Genomic DNA, 17,934 nt, shown 5'->3' on the forward strand with positions numbered 1-17,934 from the left:
GGAGAGTGGACTAGAAATACAAATCAAAGGGAGAAAGTGGGTAAACTAGTTACACAGGGAGGATTGTAATCTTTGACATGAAACAAAGTGTGTGATTTGTTTGATGTAAAACTGATGATTGCTTTGGTAAACCTTCACTCAATTCACAATAAACAGCTAAACAAAACAAAACTAAACAAAAACTTGTCCGACCTAAAAAACATATATATTTGCAATAAGTTATTATATTGAAAAAAAAAAAAAATAGCTTGCCTTAATGAATAGGGGGGCATATAGATAAACATTTTAATCTTCATTGTTAATGTGAGTTAGGATAATATTTGAAGAAAGGAGCAAACAGGGCCTCAAATAAAGCTATATTTCCACATCATTCTCCATTATCTTCGATGCCTCATTCTCTTGGAGAGCTAGAAATTAATAAATGTAGATATTGGTTATCTTATTACTTCTTTTTAGGTTTAATGTTTCAGGTCTAGGTCTCTTCCACTGTAACTTTTGGATCTTTTCCTAAAATTGTTTGTTGTTAAGTGCCATTGAGTCAATTCTGACCCATAGCGAACCTTTATAGGGTTTCTGAGGAGCAGCTGGGGAGCTTGAACCGCCGACCTTGCAGTTCAAATGGCTTTGCAGTCTGGTGCATTAACCCACAGTGCCGCAAGGTAGGTTCTAAAAAATATGAGATTCTGGAAACTGCTAGTTATATTCCATATTAGTCCTCTGGACAAAAGAAACCAAGCTTATACAAAACTACAGGTTAGGGTAATACTCTAAGTGTGGGGGGAGAGTTTAGGTTGGGGTTCAGCCCTCTTTCATTTCCTTAGTTCTTAACTCATTCGTTGTTGTTGCTAAGTGCCGTGGAGTCAGTTTTGACTCACAGTGCCCCTGCATAGGGTTTCCCAGGAGTGGTTGTTAGAGTTGAACTGTCAACCTTGTGGTTAGTAGTCCAGTGTTTGTCCTAAAGCACCACACCAGGACTCATTAACTCATGGACAGGGCAAAAATTCTTACTAGTTTTGCACCTGGGAACAAGCTACTTCAAACATAGGAACCTTATTTGTCCATCTTGCACCAGTTCTATCACACAACACACTCATTACTTTAGGGCAGTATCTTTTTTAAAATATGGTCCCAAGAAGCCCAGTAATAGAATCACCCGAGAAGTTCATTAACATGCAGATTCCTATGCCTCATCTACTGAATTAGAATTTCTGGATGCAGAGTCCCTTGAAATCAATGCTTTGGCGATTCTGATACATACTCTCACACTGACTTTTCTTTAAAGATTCTCAAAAAAGAGATGCCCCTCAGTTTATTTTGTAGTCTCCATAGCAGTCTATTGTCTGATGCTTACACTAGGTTAACAAACAAAACTAATACTTGTTAGGAATAAGACTAAATTAACTACTCAGAAATTGAGTCATTTTTTAGGATTGTATATTTAAAAGAGCAACTCAGAATTATTTAGTGATTTTACCTTAAATGAAAAATTGTTGTGTGATAAGAATAGATTTTGTGGTCACAGCACTTTTAAATGAGTATGCAAATAGTACTAAGTTACTCAATTTCAGAAAAAAAGTTCATACTTTTTAAGAATGAAAATTTAAAATAGTCATCAAAGGATATGTTAATTTATTAACATACAATTTTTATCATATGATGAGACTAATTTTTTTTCCATGGAAACATATATGAGTGTACTTCAAAAAGTTTCTGGAAAAATTCCATTACCTTTTAATCTATTTTTCCACAAACTTTTTGAACTCCCTCATACCTGAAATACTGACAATTGCAGAAGACTGAATTTTAAAAATAAACTTATTTTTGATTTATTTTATGATTTGGGAGAAAGTTTATAGAGGAAATTAGTTTTCCAATCAATAGTTCATACACATTTTGTTTTATGACATTGATTGCAGTCCTCACAATTAGCAGCACTCTTTCTACTTCTTTCTTGTGTTTACTGTTCCATAAGACTTTCTTTCTCATCTCTTCCTGCCTTCTGAGCTTTATCCCTGGGCAAATGTTGCTCTCTTGATCTCCTATGGTTGATATTCTAAGGTGATCATGCCTCCCTGATGTTACTGTTCCCTTATATGCCTATCATTTAGTTGGGAGTCCTAGTATGGCATTGTGGGGTAATGTGCTGGACTACAAATTCAGTTTGAACCACAGATGGGTGGTTCAAATCCACCAGCCATTTCAGAAACCCTATGTAGGGTCGCTATGGGTAGGAACTGACTTTACAGCACTTAACAGCAACAATGATTTAGTTGAAAGCTGAACCATGAGGGTATTTCAGTTCCTGACCAGATGGCCATATTTTAGTGATTTTTCAATGGTATTAAAGATTTTGAAACTCTTGAAGACATTAATTTTGGTAAAAAGCTATTTGTTGGAGGATGTCATTTTGTGTGCTTCTTAGAAACAGGAAAACTGAATAAGAAGAATGTGAAGGTCCCCACTCACCTTGGCATAGATACAGCTGTCATTAAGTCTCTGTAGGGAGCAGTTCTTGTCACACAGAGGGCACATGATGACTTCAGACGCTGCACAAATTTCTTGGCTTGAAGCAGTAAACAAGAAAAACGGGAGCATTAAACAAGAAAAAGAAAGCATGAACCTTAGTGTCTAGTAAGGTGCTTAGCTTCTGCAGTCAATTGTGTGGGAAGCAGCAAGGCAGAAAGGTGAAGGGGATGAAACCGAGATAGCAAGAGTGGTGAGCAGGTGAAACAGAACTTTAGATGGTGACTCTAACTTGAATATTTTAGGACACATGTGATACAGAGCTTTTGTTTCTTTCTCTGAGTTTAGAAAAAGTCACTCTGCGATATTTTAATGAGAGTAGGACTTTTCTCAACACTTGGGCTTTTAAAAAAATACATATAATTTCATGACACAGGCAATAACCATGTGAAGTAGGCCTGATGAGGTTTTAACTGAGCTCACAGGCTTGTAAATTGCTGAGTTGGGATTAAACCTGACCATTCTCTGGTAGCGTAGTGGTTACGACTTTCAACTTCAAGGTCAGCAGTTCAAAACTACCAGTGGTTCCATGGGAGAAAGATGAGGCATTGAACGCTCCCGTAAAGACTTACAGCCTCGGAAACCCTGTGCAGGGTCACTATGAATCAGAACCTACTCTGCGGTACTTAACAACAACATTCTAAAACTATTCTGAGTCCTGATGTGGCACTGTAGGTTAATACGCTAGAGTACAAAATCAGCTTGAATCGCAAGGTTGGCGGTTCAAGCTCACCAGCCGTTCCTTGGAAACCCTATACAGGGTTGCTATGGGTCCGAACTGACTCGATGGCACTTAACAATAACAATTTTGATACCTGGCGTCCTAGTGTGGGCTGTAGGATAAGCACTAGACTGCAAGTTCTTTTGAATCACAATGTTGGTAGTTCACACTCACCAGTCTCTCTCAGAAACCATATAAAAAGGTCGCTATGAGTTGGAGCCATCTCTGTGGCACACAACCACCATCACCATCATTCTGATACTTAGAGTCCTGGCGTGGCGCTGTAGGATAAACCCTTGACTGCTAACGGCAAGGCTGGCTGTTCTACCTACCTGTTCTAAGGTTGGCTCCTTGGAAATCCTACAAGGGTCACCATGAGTCAGAACTAACACCACAGCATTTGACAAACATTTTTTAAGTCTACGGGTCCTGTCTCCTCCCATACACATATCACTGCCTTGTTGTTGTTAAGTGCCATTGAGTCGTTTCAGATTCATAGCGACCCTGTATAGGTTTTCTGAGATGTGGCTGGTGAGCTTGAGCCACTGATCTTGCAGTTCAAATTGACCTTGCTGTCCAGCGCGTTAACGCACAGTGCCTCACCAGGACTCCTAAGAATCACCAACATGAAATTCACACAACTTTATTATCCACATTAGTCAATGAGTGTATAACGGGCATGGAAAGTTGAGGGAGTTGGCGGGGTTTTTTGCCATGTCTGATGCACATTATCATGATGATGTACAAAGCTTTCATTTACTTAGGGAAAGTAGGGGAGGACATGGTTCTGTACATTAAGCATTGGACTGCAAACCACAAGGTTGGCAATTCAAGCCCACCAGCCACTCTGCAGGATTAAGATGAGGCTTTCTGCTACTGCAAAGATTTAAAGTCTCAGAAATCCTTTGCAGGGTTGCTATGAATCAGAACTGACTTGATGGCACTTAACAACAATTAGAAGGTAACTTTATGACATATTTGTTCTTCAGGTCTGTGCTCACTCCCTTGAAAGACTCAGCATAAATTATATAAGACTTTGTGGCAGGATAAATGAATGAATGACAAGTTCTCAAAATCTCATTGCCTGAGAGTTCACAGTAATCATTTTCAAGATGTTGTTGTGCTTTCTGTCATACATGGCCCTGTAACACCTAATAGTTGTTAAGAACATTTCCTTAAATAAATATTCTTTGTAACTGTTGAAAAAAAAAAAAAGGAAGACTTTTGAAAAACATGTTTGGAAATGCAAATATTAAAAACAAACTTAATTGAAAAACTTGGCTGTTTTCAAAATTTTTCTTTCGCTGTATACACTCAGATGAAGAAAAAAATACATGTGTATTTCATGTGTTAGATACATATAATCTCAAGTTAATGTGGAAACGAACCCCAGTAAGTAATAATACCATATAGCAATATAATGTCTTACATGGAGAAAAAAAGAGTTCACATCCATTAAGTTTAGGAACTTTTTACCCTCACAAAAAAATTTCTTTGACTTAACCACTAGAGGGTAGGAGAGTTCTCATTTTGAGTGTTTTTTGATTTCCTGTGCAGAACTGGACAACTTAAACCCTCTATTAGAAAAGTGGCTGTCTTTTCTTTTATATATATTCCAAGATGTAAATATCAATGGCTGACATAGCAAAATGATCATTGAAAAGTTCAGTAATGGGTAGAGGACAGGTTTGTTGATTTGGGGGTGGATGTCTGGACCTATTCCAAGGTGCTGATGCCTTTTATGATACTGTTTGATAAGACACAGAAAATATCTGCTCAGCAATGGGGGAAAATAGGAGAGCAGGTTTAAGCAGGAGCAGTATACCAGCATAGATAAAGCATGGGTTTTTAAATCAGACAGACAAAGGTTTGAAGCATAGCTCTACCACTAACTAGACATATGCCCTTGGTCAAATTATTTCTTCTGTGAACATCAATTTTTTCATTACTAAACCAAAAACCAAACCTATTACTTGTTGAGTCAGTTCCAACTCATAACAACTCTATAGGACAAAATACAGCTGCCTCCTAAAATTTATAAGGCTGGAGTCCTGGTTGGTGCCGTGGGTTAATGCTCTGGACTGCAAAATCAGTTCGAATTGCAAGGTTGGAGGTTCAAGCTCACCAGCTGCTCCTTGGAAACCCTATACAAGGTCACTATGGATCAAAACCAATCTGACGGCACTTAACAACAATCTTTATGGAAGCAGACTTCACATCTTTCTCCTGTGGAGTGATGAGTGGGTTCAAACTTATCTTTTGGTTAGCATCTGCTCACTTACAAACATAAGAATCACTTACTGCCATCTAGTCAATTCCAACTCATAGCAACCCTGTATAGAGTTTCCAAGGCTGACAATCTTTACAAAAGCAGAAAACCTCAACTTTCTCCCATGGAGTGGCTCGTGGGTTTGAAATATTGACCTTGCTTATCCTACAGTGCCGCACCAGGACTCCCACTTGTTGTTGTTGTTAAGTGCCGTCAAGTCGGTTCCAACCCATAGCGACCCTGTTCAGGGTTTCCGAGGGTGTAAATCCTTACTGGAGTAGAAAGCTTCATCTTTCTCCTGTGGAGCGGCTGGTAGTTTCGAACCGCTGACCTTAAGGTTCGCAGCCCGATTCGTAACCACTACGCTATTACATAGGGGTGTTGCTAAGATGCTTGATACTTCTTAGGCACCTAATAAATGGACAAAATCCTTGTTGAGGGTCAGGAGAGGACTCCAGTGGTCCTTTACAACCCAACAGCTTTTCCAAGGCTAGTTAGTCAGGGCTCTAGATGGCAAAAATGTCTGCATGAATTCTGATGCCAAAGAGGCAAGCATAATCAGAATGGCAGCTTTTCTCTTCTTTTCCCTGTATCTGAGCCCCAGAGCTTGCTAGATCATCTTCAGATTCCTACGATGAGTTCTCTCCCAAGCACAGATCTAACCGCTTCTCTATGTCATACCACTGCACACATACAATATATACAACTATGGTAAGGTGTTGTTTTTGTTAAGTGCCATCTAGTCAGTTCCAATTCATAGCGACTCTGCAAAGGGTTTCAAAGAAGTGGCCAGTGAATTTGAACAACTGACCTTGTAGTTCAAACTGACCTAGAGGTCCAGTGCTTTATCCCACAATGCCACACCAGGACTCTGCACCATGACAAGGTACAGAATATAAAATACATGTATTTGAATGTGTACAAATATTAATCTGAAACCTGATTGCTAAATACTCCTACAATTAATTAATTACTGGGCAAATATGGAATGTAACAGATGTTATTTAGAGGGCATGTTGTTTGTTTTTATGTGCTGTCGAGTTGGTTCTGACTCCTAGAAATCTTGTATAGGGTTTCCGAGGAGCGGCTGGTGGGTTTAAACTGCCAACCTTGTGGTTCAAACCGAACTTGAGGTCAAGTGCTTATCCTATAGTGCCACACCTGGATTCCTGAGATGGACATAGCAATTAGAAAAGGAACCCTGGTAATGTAGTGGGTTATGGGTTTGGCTGCTAACAGCAGTAAGAATTCAACAGCCACTCCAAGGGAGGAAAATGAGGCTTCCATCTCCCCTAAAAGATTGACAGCCTTGGTTGGAAACCCTATACAGGGTCGCTATGAATTGAAACCAACTCAGGGACACACAACCACCACCACTACCAGCAACTACTGGAAACAAAATAAATAGAAACTTCTTGTGCAGCTTTTTGCCATTCTGTATTATAAACATTGAAATAAACAAGAAATAAACTATTGCAATAAACAAGAGAGCTTAATCAAGTGATACGAACACAAACCAACACAAAATAAAAGCCCTGTTAACTTTCCCTAACCAGTCACAATAACATCTACAACTCAACCACCATGTCTGACACCTTGAAAGGAAAATTTCAGTACCATGAAATTTTGAAAGCCAAGATATTCAGTGCTGCTTATCTTGTTTTAGAATAGAAAGTCTGACAGCATCTTAATTATAGTGTGACAAAAGTAGCAGTAATATAATACCATAAAACACTAGGTGGAAAAATAGGTTTGCTAAAGCCTTTTAAAACGTTCCTTGTAGTAAAGGTTAAAGAGTAATTATCTAATATTAAAGGAGCTAATTTACTCTATTGGCATATAAATCAATAGCAAAAGTAATTCAATTCCTATCATTTCTTTTTGTTCATTTTTAGCTTTGATGGAGTAGAAGGAGTATACACTACATGGTAAAACTTTTCAATTATGTTCACCATGAAACCAACTCTAACAATACATGATTATACAAACCATTGCCTTTATTCATAATTCATTTTAAAACAGTACTTTCCTTTTCCAGACACTGCAATTCTAAATCACAACTTATCCTAAAAGCTCCGAAGGTAGCTGACTCACAGCATGTAGGAAAAAGCCAAAAAAAGTGGATGGATGTTCCCTGTGCACTGAAGTTTGTCCACAAATATACTGCTTGCCAGAGGGTAGTGAGTTCGCAAAATCTTGGAATAAACCTCTGTGTAGATGACATACACTTGAGCAGCAGATGTTGCTTGGTTTTTGTGATAATTATCATTTTGCCATCAAGAAGATCATGAAGACTCTGAGATATTAACTCAAGAAGCTTGAATCAGAACAGGATTAAACTCTAGGGCAATGATGGTGCTTTATTTTTAGGCAAACTTGATATGCATGTACTTATACATACATATTATATATTTTTTAAAGAAAATTGATCTGACAATAAATATCACTGTTATTACTCAATATCAAGGTCACAATTAACTAATTTTGGGCCACTGGAGATGAAATGCTGGGGGCTGAAGAAGGGCAGAGTGGTTGGCGCTTTTGCACATCTTGTAATTCATCATAGGAGGCTGAACTAGATGATATCCTTGTGATATTAAATATCATACGGTGTAAGGTGACAACTACCTCTGCTGAAAAATACTGTATTGTTCTTATCCAAATCTTGAGTCCTTTAAGCTTTAAAAGAATAATCACAATTCTGCTGTATTTTTTAATTCTTTTCAAATTCTATTCTGCACTTTCTTGATATATTAAATTGATACTAGGTAAAATTTAAACATATCTGTTCCTGTAGAGAGTAAAAACCAAAGTAGAGCATGATTCTATGTCTTGTACTCAGGAGAGAAGACAAAATGCTTAGAACTAGATTTATGTGACATAAAGGTTTTGTTGGGACATCACTGATATGCTAGGCTCTCTCATTTGTGAAACAGGATATTGATCTGTAAGAGTTATAGTGAAGTTTATTTCAAATGAAAAAAAAAAAAAAAGTATCTGGAAGGTCTTTGTAAATTATTTAAAAATATTTTAGCTCCTGGAATTATTTGAATGAATGCACTCTCAGTGCATAGAATCTAGATGACCAAATACTATACAAATATGGGAGTCCTGGTGAGATACTATAAGATATGGACTGGTAACCGCAAGGTCAGGGTTCAAACCCACTAGCTGCTTCTCGGAAACTCTATACAGAGCCACTATGAGTGGGAACAAACTCAAAGGCATTCAACAACAACACACACATGTAAATTATATATAATTCTTTTTTGAAATGTTGAATTATTACGTAGCATAATCATAAATAAAAATTGGCATAAAGATAAAAATAAAGGAAATTATGTAGTAATATTTACATAAACTATCAAAATGACCTTTAATATAGATCTCCTCCTCACCAAAAAAAAAACAACAAACCCCAAGCCAAAAAGAAAACCAAAACACTCCACATCTCACACACACAGCTGCAAATAAATTTTAGTACAATCACTTATTTCTTATACTCAATAGTATATTTAACCATTTTCCCAACCACGAAACAGACAAATATAGTTTTTGTTTTGTTTTGTTTTTGACAGGACTGTTAATAGCTTACCTTACTTGACTTCTATTCATTGTAAATAATCCATAGAAGAAAACACACAAGCCAACAATTGCTGCAGGAATCAACATTCCAGTATACCATCCCAGCCAAGCAAAGTAGAGCCCAATCTTCTCACCAAAATATCGCCTGCATGAGAAAGCAAACCCTAAATTTGAGTTGAGGTAGCACACATACAGAACAATTCAAATACTGACATCACAGCTAGTCAGAATTGCAGATGAAAACCCATGGCTACCAGCTAACTTGCCTTCAGCTTCATCCAAGTTATCGAATATACTTACATGTAACTGAATCTGGTTAATGAATCTTAATTATGATATATGTTTTTAAACACTGCCAATGAAGGGCTAATTTTGTCAACTATAAATCTGTGCAAAACTTATTTTACATACTTTTAGTCACGTTGTTGTTCAGAATGTATGCAGCGAAACATATATACCAACTCAACTGTTTCTACCCATACATTTCAGTGACACTGAATGTATTTTTCAAGTAGTGTAACCATTCTCAACCTCCTTTTTTGTTATTCTTCCCTCATTACATAAATTCACTGCCCCCTAAGGTTTTGATCTAATCTTTCCAGTTGCGATTGCTTATTTGATCCTTTTAAAAAGCATCTTTAAAATGCTTTTTTAAATCTTTAAAATGTTTTTTAAAATCTTTCCAGTTGCTATTGCTTATTTGATCCCTTTAAAAAGCATCTTTAAAATGCTTATCTTTAAAAAACATAAGGCTAGACACTGGTATTTTTTACTAGATAAGCTCAACAATTGATGGGTTCTAGTGTGAAATATGATGGTGTAGGATGACCACTGGGCTGCCAACTGCAGGGTAGGCAGTTCAAAGCCACCAGCAACCCCTGGGCAACCCTATACAGGGTCACTATGAGTTGGAACCGACTTGATGGTACATGACAAAAACAATATTGGTTGGTTTTATGACTTGAGAGGATATTTTTGGTTTAAGGTTTAAGGATTGTCTCAGGGCAATAGTTCCTGGAAGTCTGAAATCCATGAGAATTTGAAATTCTAGTCTATACTTCCCCCTTTTGATCAAGATTCTTACATGGAATCTCTGATCCAAGTATTCAGTAATGATAGCCAAACATCATCCAGTTCTTGTCTGGTAGCAAACGAGGTAGTTGTTCCTGGAGGTAATTAACCTTACATGTCATATTCTCTTCCTATTCCGGACTCTCCTTCTTCCTCTGTTGTTCCAGGAAAATAGAGACCAATTTTTGTGCCTTTGATGACCACTATAAAGCTTTAAGGAGTCCTGATGTGGCACTGTGAATTAATACGCCAGTCTGCAAAGCCATTTGAACTACAAGGTCAGTGGTTCAAGCTCACCAGTCACTCCCTGGAAACTCTATACAGGGTCTCTATGGATCAGAACTGACTCGACAGCAATTAACAACAACAACAACAACAATAAAGCTTTATTCTCTATCCGTTTACCTTTTTAAATCTTTTCATAGTGAGTTTACACAATAGTCTTTTTGTGATTTACTTGTTTTCCTCAGCATAAGGTCAAACTCCATCCATATTCGTTCTATGTATCAAGACTCTCCTATTGTTCCCACATTACCCTCACCAATGAGTCAATGTTGTAAACCTACATTACTTCTTAACAATTATTCATTGCTCTTCCATTCCTCTTCTTCCCCATGGGATTGGACACTTCTTGCAGGAGAACCTGTGCCCTGTTTCACAAATTCTCCTGTCATTTTTCCTAAACAAGACTTTTCTCACTGAACTTTGTTCTCTAGTTGATCCTCTGTGTCATGTTAACTAAAATATGTTCATGGTCTATCAGATGTAAACCTGAAGTCATTTTCCATGGAGCATCATTTCTCTAAATCATTTTTATTTTCATTTACGTATCTTGAGAAACATAGACCAACAGTCTATTCATTTCTTAAACAATGATAATGCTCTACTTTGAGACTGAAATGTATTTATTTGTTACAATAAAGGCACCATTCATTTAAACAAGTGTTCCTCTGTGGAATGAAATAGGGGTTTTAGCACATATTGCAAACACATAAAGGAATATCTTTATAATAATTACGAGAGAGGACAACACAGACATATCTCCTTATATAGACAGTATAATGAGAATTCTAATTATATATTACTGAAGAATAAGAGGAGAAACATTATTATTTGACTGAAGTATAATCATCAAAGTTAAAGCACCTTTCATATGGATATTTTAGGAAAACTAGTTTGAAGGTAGTCCCAGGAAAAGAGAGCTGATAAAAATGCCTCTGACATACAGCCTGGCCTTCACAATCTTTTAGGATCACTAAATGTTCCCTCGAGGAGTCCTGGAGTGGTGGTGCTGTAGGACAAGCACTGAACCTCTAACCTCAAGGTGCTCAGTTCAAACTCACCAGCTGCTCCTTAAAAACCCTACATAGTATCTTGATAATATGGAATTAACTCTATAGCATTTAACAACAACAACAGCGTTATCACAAAGCTATAACAGGAGGCTGTCATTTTTGGTGCTCTCCATCACACATGAATCATAGACGTTCTCTTTATTTCGTTCTTTTATGTACTGGAGTGCATGAAACATTTTGTTTGATGAGAGAATTCTGCTACTGAGCGAACACCTACTATAACAAATTGAAAAAATTAAAAAACAAATGTTTAATTCTATTTTTAAATATAATTATTTTATTTAACGACTGTGTTTTTTTTCCCACTTAAATCATTTGCACGCCTATTGTGAATCATTTTTTAAAAGTCACACAACTACTTTCTAAGTTAAGTTTTGTTGCTGATGAGTTTTCAAATGCATATTTCCAAATTCTATTTACATGGAAAACAGAAACTAAAATAAGCCTTAGTTATTAAATGTTTGCATTCATTCTCCAAATGGGAACAAACAGAAACACATATATCTGGGAATGGTTCTTTATTAAAATGAAACTGGTGGCGGACTCTCATCTTAAATGCACTACGTAGTAATTACCTTATTCAGCATGAGAGAATACAGATTTTGCCTGTGGGTTACTAATGCCTGTGACCAACATCTATTAAAAAAAATCCAACTCCTTAACAGTCTCTTTTCCTCATTTCATATAGGAAGCAAAACGATAAGGGAACTACATCCTCGAAATGAGGTGGTCTTAAGAATAATGAAGTTAACACCAAATCAGACTTTATGGCTTAAACTTCTTGCTGATAGAAAATTGGGCCTAGTAAAAACATTCTCTGTGAGACTGTATGTTTAATATATGGTGGTTTCAAAAAGTTTGTAGAAAAATTCCATAATCTTTCAATTCCACTTTTCCATTAACTTTGTGATGCATTTTTTTTTTAATTTAATTTTATTTTTTTTTATGTGTTTCTGCCTCATCAACATATTAATTTTGCTTAACAGGCAAGTTCTTTGAGGTTAATGACCATGTTGAAATGTCATATGTATACTTTGATGACTTTTATCTTGGGGGACCCTTCGCTTCGAATCTTTTGGCCTTTTGCCAAAAGTCAAAATGCATCATTTTAACTAGCAAGGTTTTTCTTTTAGTCAATAGTCAAGTAATTGGCAACAGCAACTAAATAACTATACTGAGTTTACTAAAAAGAAGGTGCTTGCTGATGTTACCAGAAGCAGCACTAGTATGACCAGAAAACATGTTTGAAAATTCAGTTTCATTTTAATTCCTAATAAGGATAAGTTTTTGAAGCAGCATCTCCCACTGTATTACTACATCTCTAAAATAATAATAAAATAATGGTGCTTCCCCTTTCATAAATAATAATCTAAAAATTTGACACAATTGACTGAATCAGTATCAAAACACCTTGATGTCAAATATACTCAAGTATTTAAAGTCTGAAATAAAACAGTATGGTGCTGGGTAATTACTCTTCGCACTTCCTGGTCCAGTCTCTACCCTTTTCCACTCTATTTTGTGTATCAGAAGGTTTATCTCTATGGACTTCTTCACCTAGTCTCCCTTGTTCCTCTAGTTTCCTGATGAATTTCTTGGCCAACTGGAGATACCAGAAAGAGATCAAGGTTTGGGAGAAAAGAAATGTTTGAATATTTATTACCCAAGATTCTTCCTTATTTTGGCATGGTTTCACAGTAGCTGCTTTCTTCCTAAGGCCATAGCTTCTGTCAGACAGCTCCTCTTTTTTGGTTAGAGCTTTTGGCAAGCTCTAGTCCTGATGTCATGTTTGGTAGGGTGGAGTACCAGAGAAAAAGAGGAAGACTCCCAGTGAGATGGATTGGCCAAGTGGCAGCATTAATGGGTTCAAATGCAGCAACGATAGTGAGGTTGGCCCAGGATTGGGCAGTGTATCGTTCTGCTGTGCATAAGGTCGCTATGGGTCAGTACCGACTCGATGGCACCGAACAACAACAACAGTCCTGGTGTAGCACTGGATAAGCACTCCACCACAAGGTTGGTTTGAACCATAAGGTCAGTGTTTCAAACTCACCAGATGCTCCTTGGAAACCTTGTTGATGTTGTTGCTAAGTGCCGTCGAGTCAGTTCCGACCCATGGTGACCCTGTATTGGGTTTCCAAGGAGCAGCTGGTGAGCTTGAGCCACCAACCTGGCAGTTCAAATGGCTTTGCAGTCTGGCGCATTAACCCACAGTGCCACACCAGGACTCCGGAAACCCTGTTCAGGGTCACTATGAGTCAGAACCCACTTGACGGCATTTAACAACAACAACTTCCCCTTCAAGCTTACTGTCATAAAGCTTGGGTACTTAGTCAACATGCGCTGGCTCCCTTGACTATGTGCAGACTTCACTGTATATTGTTGTTGTTAGGTGCCATTGAGTCAGTATGGACTCATGACGACCTATGCATAACAAAATGAAACACTGTCTGTTCCTGTATCAATCTCACTATCGTTTCTATGATTGAGCCCATTGCTGCTGCTACTGTGCCAATCCTTTCCTCTTTTTTCGCTGACAATCCATTTTATAAAACATGATGTCCTTCTCCAGGGACATATCCTTCCTGATATGAGAGATGAAGTCTGGTTATCCTAGTATCTAAATAGCACTCTGGCTGTACTTCTTTGAACACAAGTTTGTTTGCTTTTCTGATAATTCATAGTACTTTAAATATTCTCCCCCAACACTATAACTCAAATACATCAATTCTTCTAATTGATGTCTTCCTTATTCATTGACCAACTTTCACATGCATGAGGCTATTGAAAAACATCATGGCTTAAGTCAGGTACACCTTAGTTCTCAAATTGACATCTTAGCTCTTGAACACATTAGAGATCTTGTGTTGCAGATTTGTCTAATGCAATACATCATTTGATTTCTTTACTGCTATTTCCATGAGTATTGATGGTTGATTTGAGAAAAATGAAGTCTTTGACAACTTCAATCCTTTTTCCATTTATATGGATGTAATTTGTTGGTCCAGTGGTGAAGATCTTGTTTTCTTTACATTGAGATGCAACCCATACTGAAGGCTGTGGTCTTTGATCTTTATCAGTAAGTACTTTAAGTCCTTTGCTTTCTGCAAGCAAGATTGTATCGTTTGCATATCTTAGGTTGTTAATGAATCTTCTTTAAATCCTGATACTATGTTCTTCTTCATATAATCCAACTTCTCAGATTATTTTCTCAGCCTACAGATTGAATAAACCTGATATACACCTGTCTTATTTTAAATTATCAAATGTCCTGTTGTTCTATTTGAACTATTGCCTCTTGGTCTATTTATAGGTTTCTAATAAGCTGCTCCTTGGAAACCCTATACAGGGTCACTATGGGTTGGCACTGACTCCACAGCATTTCGCTACAACAACAACAACAAAGAGCACAAAAAAGTGGTCCAGAATACCCATTATCCACAAAGTTGTCCATAGCTTTTCATTATCTACACAATCAAAAGCCTTTGCAAAGTCAATAAAGAACTAACTGACATCATCAATGATATCCCTCATTCCAAGACCTGGTCTGAATCTGGCTTGAACCTCTGGCACTTCTCTGTTAGTGTACTGGTGTAGCCATTTTTTATGTATCTTCAGCAATTTTTTTTTTTTTTTTTTTTTTTGCATGTGATATTAATGATATTGTCTGATGATTTCTGTATTCTGTTGGGTCACATTTCTTTGCAATGGACACTAATATGCATCTCTTCCAATCATTGGCCAGGTAGCCATCTTCCAAATTTCTTGACATAAATAAGTGAGTGTCTCCAGTTCTGCATCAGTTTGTTGAAAGATTTTAATTTGTATTCTATCAATTCCTGGAGTCTTATTCTTTTACAACTCATTCTGTGCACTTTGGACTTCTTTCTTTTGTACCATTGGCTCTTACCACATGCTACCTCTTAAAATGGCTGATCATAACCTATTTCTTTTTGGTACTGTGATTTTGTGTATTCCTTCCATCTTCTTTTAATGCTTTCTGCATCATTCACTATTTTGCCCAGAGAATTCTTCAATGTTGCAATTCGAGGCTTGAGTTTTTCCCCCCTTAGTTCTTTCAGCTTGAGCAAAGCTGTGCTTATTCTTCCCTATGGGTTTTCTAACTCCAGGTCTTTGCACATTTCATTATAATATTTGACTTTATCTTCTCGAGCTGCCCTTTGAAATTTTCTGTACAGCTTTTACCTCCTCATTTATTCCATTTGCTACAGCATTTCTGCAACTGAATAGCATAGTTACAAATTATCCTTGGTAAATATAGAACGCAAAAAACAAAATCCACAGAGTTAAATCTGACTCAAGTGACCCTGTGTAGGGTTTCTGAGGCTGTAAATCTTTACTGGAGCAGAAAGGTTCCTCTTTTTCCCGTGGAGCAGCTGATGGATTCAAACTGCTGAGCTTGTGGTTAACAGCCCAAGTAAGGAATAATGCCACGAGGGTTCCTTTAGGTGTTTATGCTGTTGGTGTTTGCCATTGAATTGGTTCTGATAGTGACCCTGTATAGAGTTCCTGAGGGTGGCTGGTGGGCTTAAACTGTCAATCTTGTGGTTAGCAGTCCAGTGCTTATCCTATAGTACCACACCAGGACTCCATTTAGTATATGTGGTGGTGGTGGTGGTTATATGCCATGGAGTCGGTAGTTCATAGAAATTTAAGATATCAATTTTACATTAACTTAGAACGTGATTAGGTCTTATTGTTTCCTTCAACAACTATTTATAATTTACTAGATGAGGTGGTTTTTTTTTGTTTGTTTGTTTGTTTTTTTGTTCCCATAAAGATCTGCAGTCTCAGAAACCCTGTGCAGGGTCGCCATGAGTCAGAACCAGCTCCAAGGCCCACAACTATCCATAGAGACTTGACTAATTCCTTGTTAATATATTCTTCCTGATTTTTTAAAAAAACTAAATTATTCCCCAACAAATTAAAATGCTATTAATCATAAATATAACAGTGTTTCTAGACTAGTTCAAGTTGAAGGCGGTGCCTCATTAGGATATATTTCATGAACTCTGAAGTAGAGTTCAAACTCAACAAATCTTTGTTGATATATATGTATATGAATAGATGCTGAATTGGCTATTTTCTTCCTTGTTCTCAGATTTGCTTTCTACATTTTGCTAGCATGATTTTTTTGTACTAGAAATATAGATTACCCACTTTCCCTATTAATTATTTATGGTTAGTTTGGGCTAGAAAGTACTAGAAACTTGAAATTGAAATAGAGAAGGTGGAAGTGTTTCCACTATCTTACTCTTCCTCAGGAGTGCTGGTGTGGCACTGTAAGAAACTCACTTGACAACAAGGTTGGCGTTTCAAACTTACCAACCACTCCTTAGAAACCCTACATAGGGTCTCTATGAATCAGAACCAACTTCACAGCATGTAACAATAACTCTTCCTCAAGGATGTCCCCAGAGTACTTTGTCATCTCCATGGCTCCCCTTTGCAAGCTTCTGCCCAATGGCACAGGTACTGGACTTTGGAAGTGCTACCTGTTCCCATTGTCTCTCTAATTTTCGAGATGTTAGAGGCTATCCTCACGTTTGCTGCAGAATCAGTTCTAACTCAGATCAACTGTTTATAGGGTTCCCTAGAGTGGCTGGTGGATTTGGACTGCCTATCTGCGGTTAGCAGTCCAATGCTTATTCTACAGCACCACACCAGGATTCTTTGCTACTTCTACTTTATTTTTCAGCCTTCCCATCACCTGTGTAACCTATTCTCTACATTAAGTTCCATATCTGGAAGAATCCAAAGCTATTTTCTATTTTTCTGATTGTATCTCAAGTGATATAAGTGATTTGGAAAGTGAATGAAATCATTAGAAATCGGAAAAAATGACAACTAAACATCAGAGTATATATTCCACTGACACTTCATTTGTAGTACCTGATTAAATCCAGGGGTTGATGTTTATACCACATCCCCCATCGTGCCCAGCGCTCATACAACAGATGTCTGTTATTCTGCGGTCCATGGGTTTTGATGGGCTGACTACTCTTGTAGGCACCCTGGAACAGATAAAAACAAGATAAGTTAGTACCTGCTCTCTTAGTGAAATTTAACTAAATCAGAATTCCAATTTTTAAGGAATAATTTTTTAAATGTACTGAAATTTTCAGTAATTGGAACTTAACATCATTTGGATGATATAGTAAACGTCTTTACATCTCTCTATTAAAAATATTCTAATAGTTCCTTTAAAGTCCTTTCTTAAATTATCTTTTCACAACCAAAGAGATCTATTTCACGTGCTTGGAATTTGTGATCTTTTAATAACATCTTAGCTTCACCTTCACAGGAGCCCTGGTGGTGCTGTGGGCTAGGAATAGCCATGCTAACCACAAGGTCAGCAGCTCAAATCCACCAGCTACTCCGCAGGTGGA

General features: G+C 37.3%; 1 protein-coding gene across 3 annotated transcripts in view; it reads right to left on the minus strand.

Moving 5' to 3' along the window:
• The window catches only part of ANO3 (anoctamin 3), a 427,969-nt gene that overhangs the window by 136,382 nt on the left and 273,653 nt on the right, over window positions 1-17,934 (minus strand). For all 3 annotated transcript variants that reach the window (XM_006872392.1, XM_006872390.1, XM_006872391.1), the window contains 3 exons: window positions 17,438-17,559; window positions 9,109-9,243; window positions 2,467-2,563 (listed from right to left, as the gene is read on the minus strand). In XM_006872392.1, the coding sequence (XP_006872454.1) occupies window positions 2,467-2,563; window positions 9,109-9,243; window positions 17,438-17,559 (354 nt within the window). The remainder of the gene's footprint in view (window positions 1-2,466; window positions 2,564-9,108; window positions 9,244-17,437; window positions 17,560-17,934) is intronic.

This window comes from Chrysochloris asiatica, unplaced genomic scaffold (assembly GCF_000296735.1).
Source record: "Chrysochloris asiatica unplaced genomic scaffold, ChrAsi1.0 scaffold00196, whole genome shotgun sequence".
Classification (NCBI taxonomy): domain Eukaryota; kingdom Metazoa; phylum Chordata; class Mammalia; order Afrosoricida; family Chrysochloridae; genus Chrysochloris; species Chrysochloris asiatica.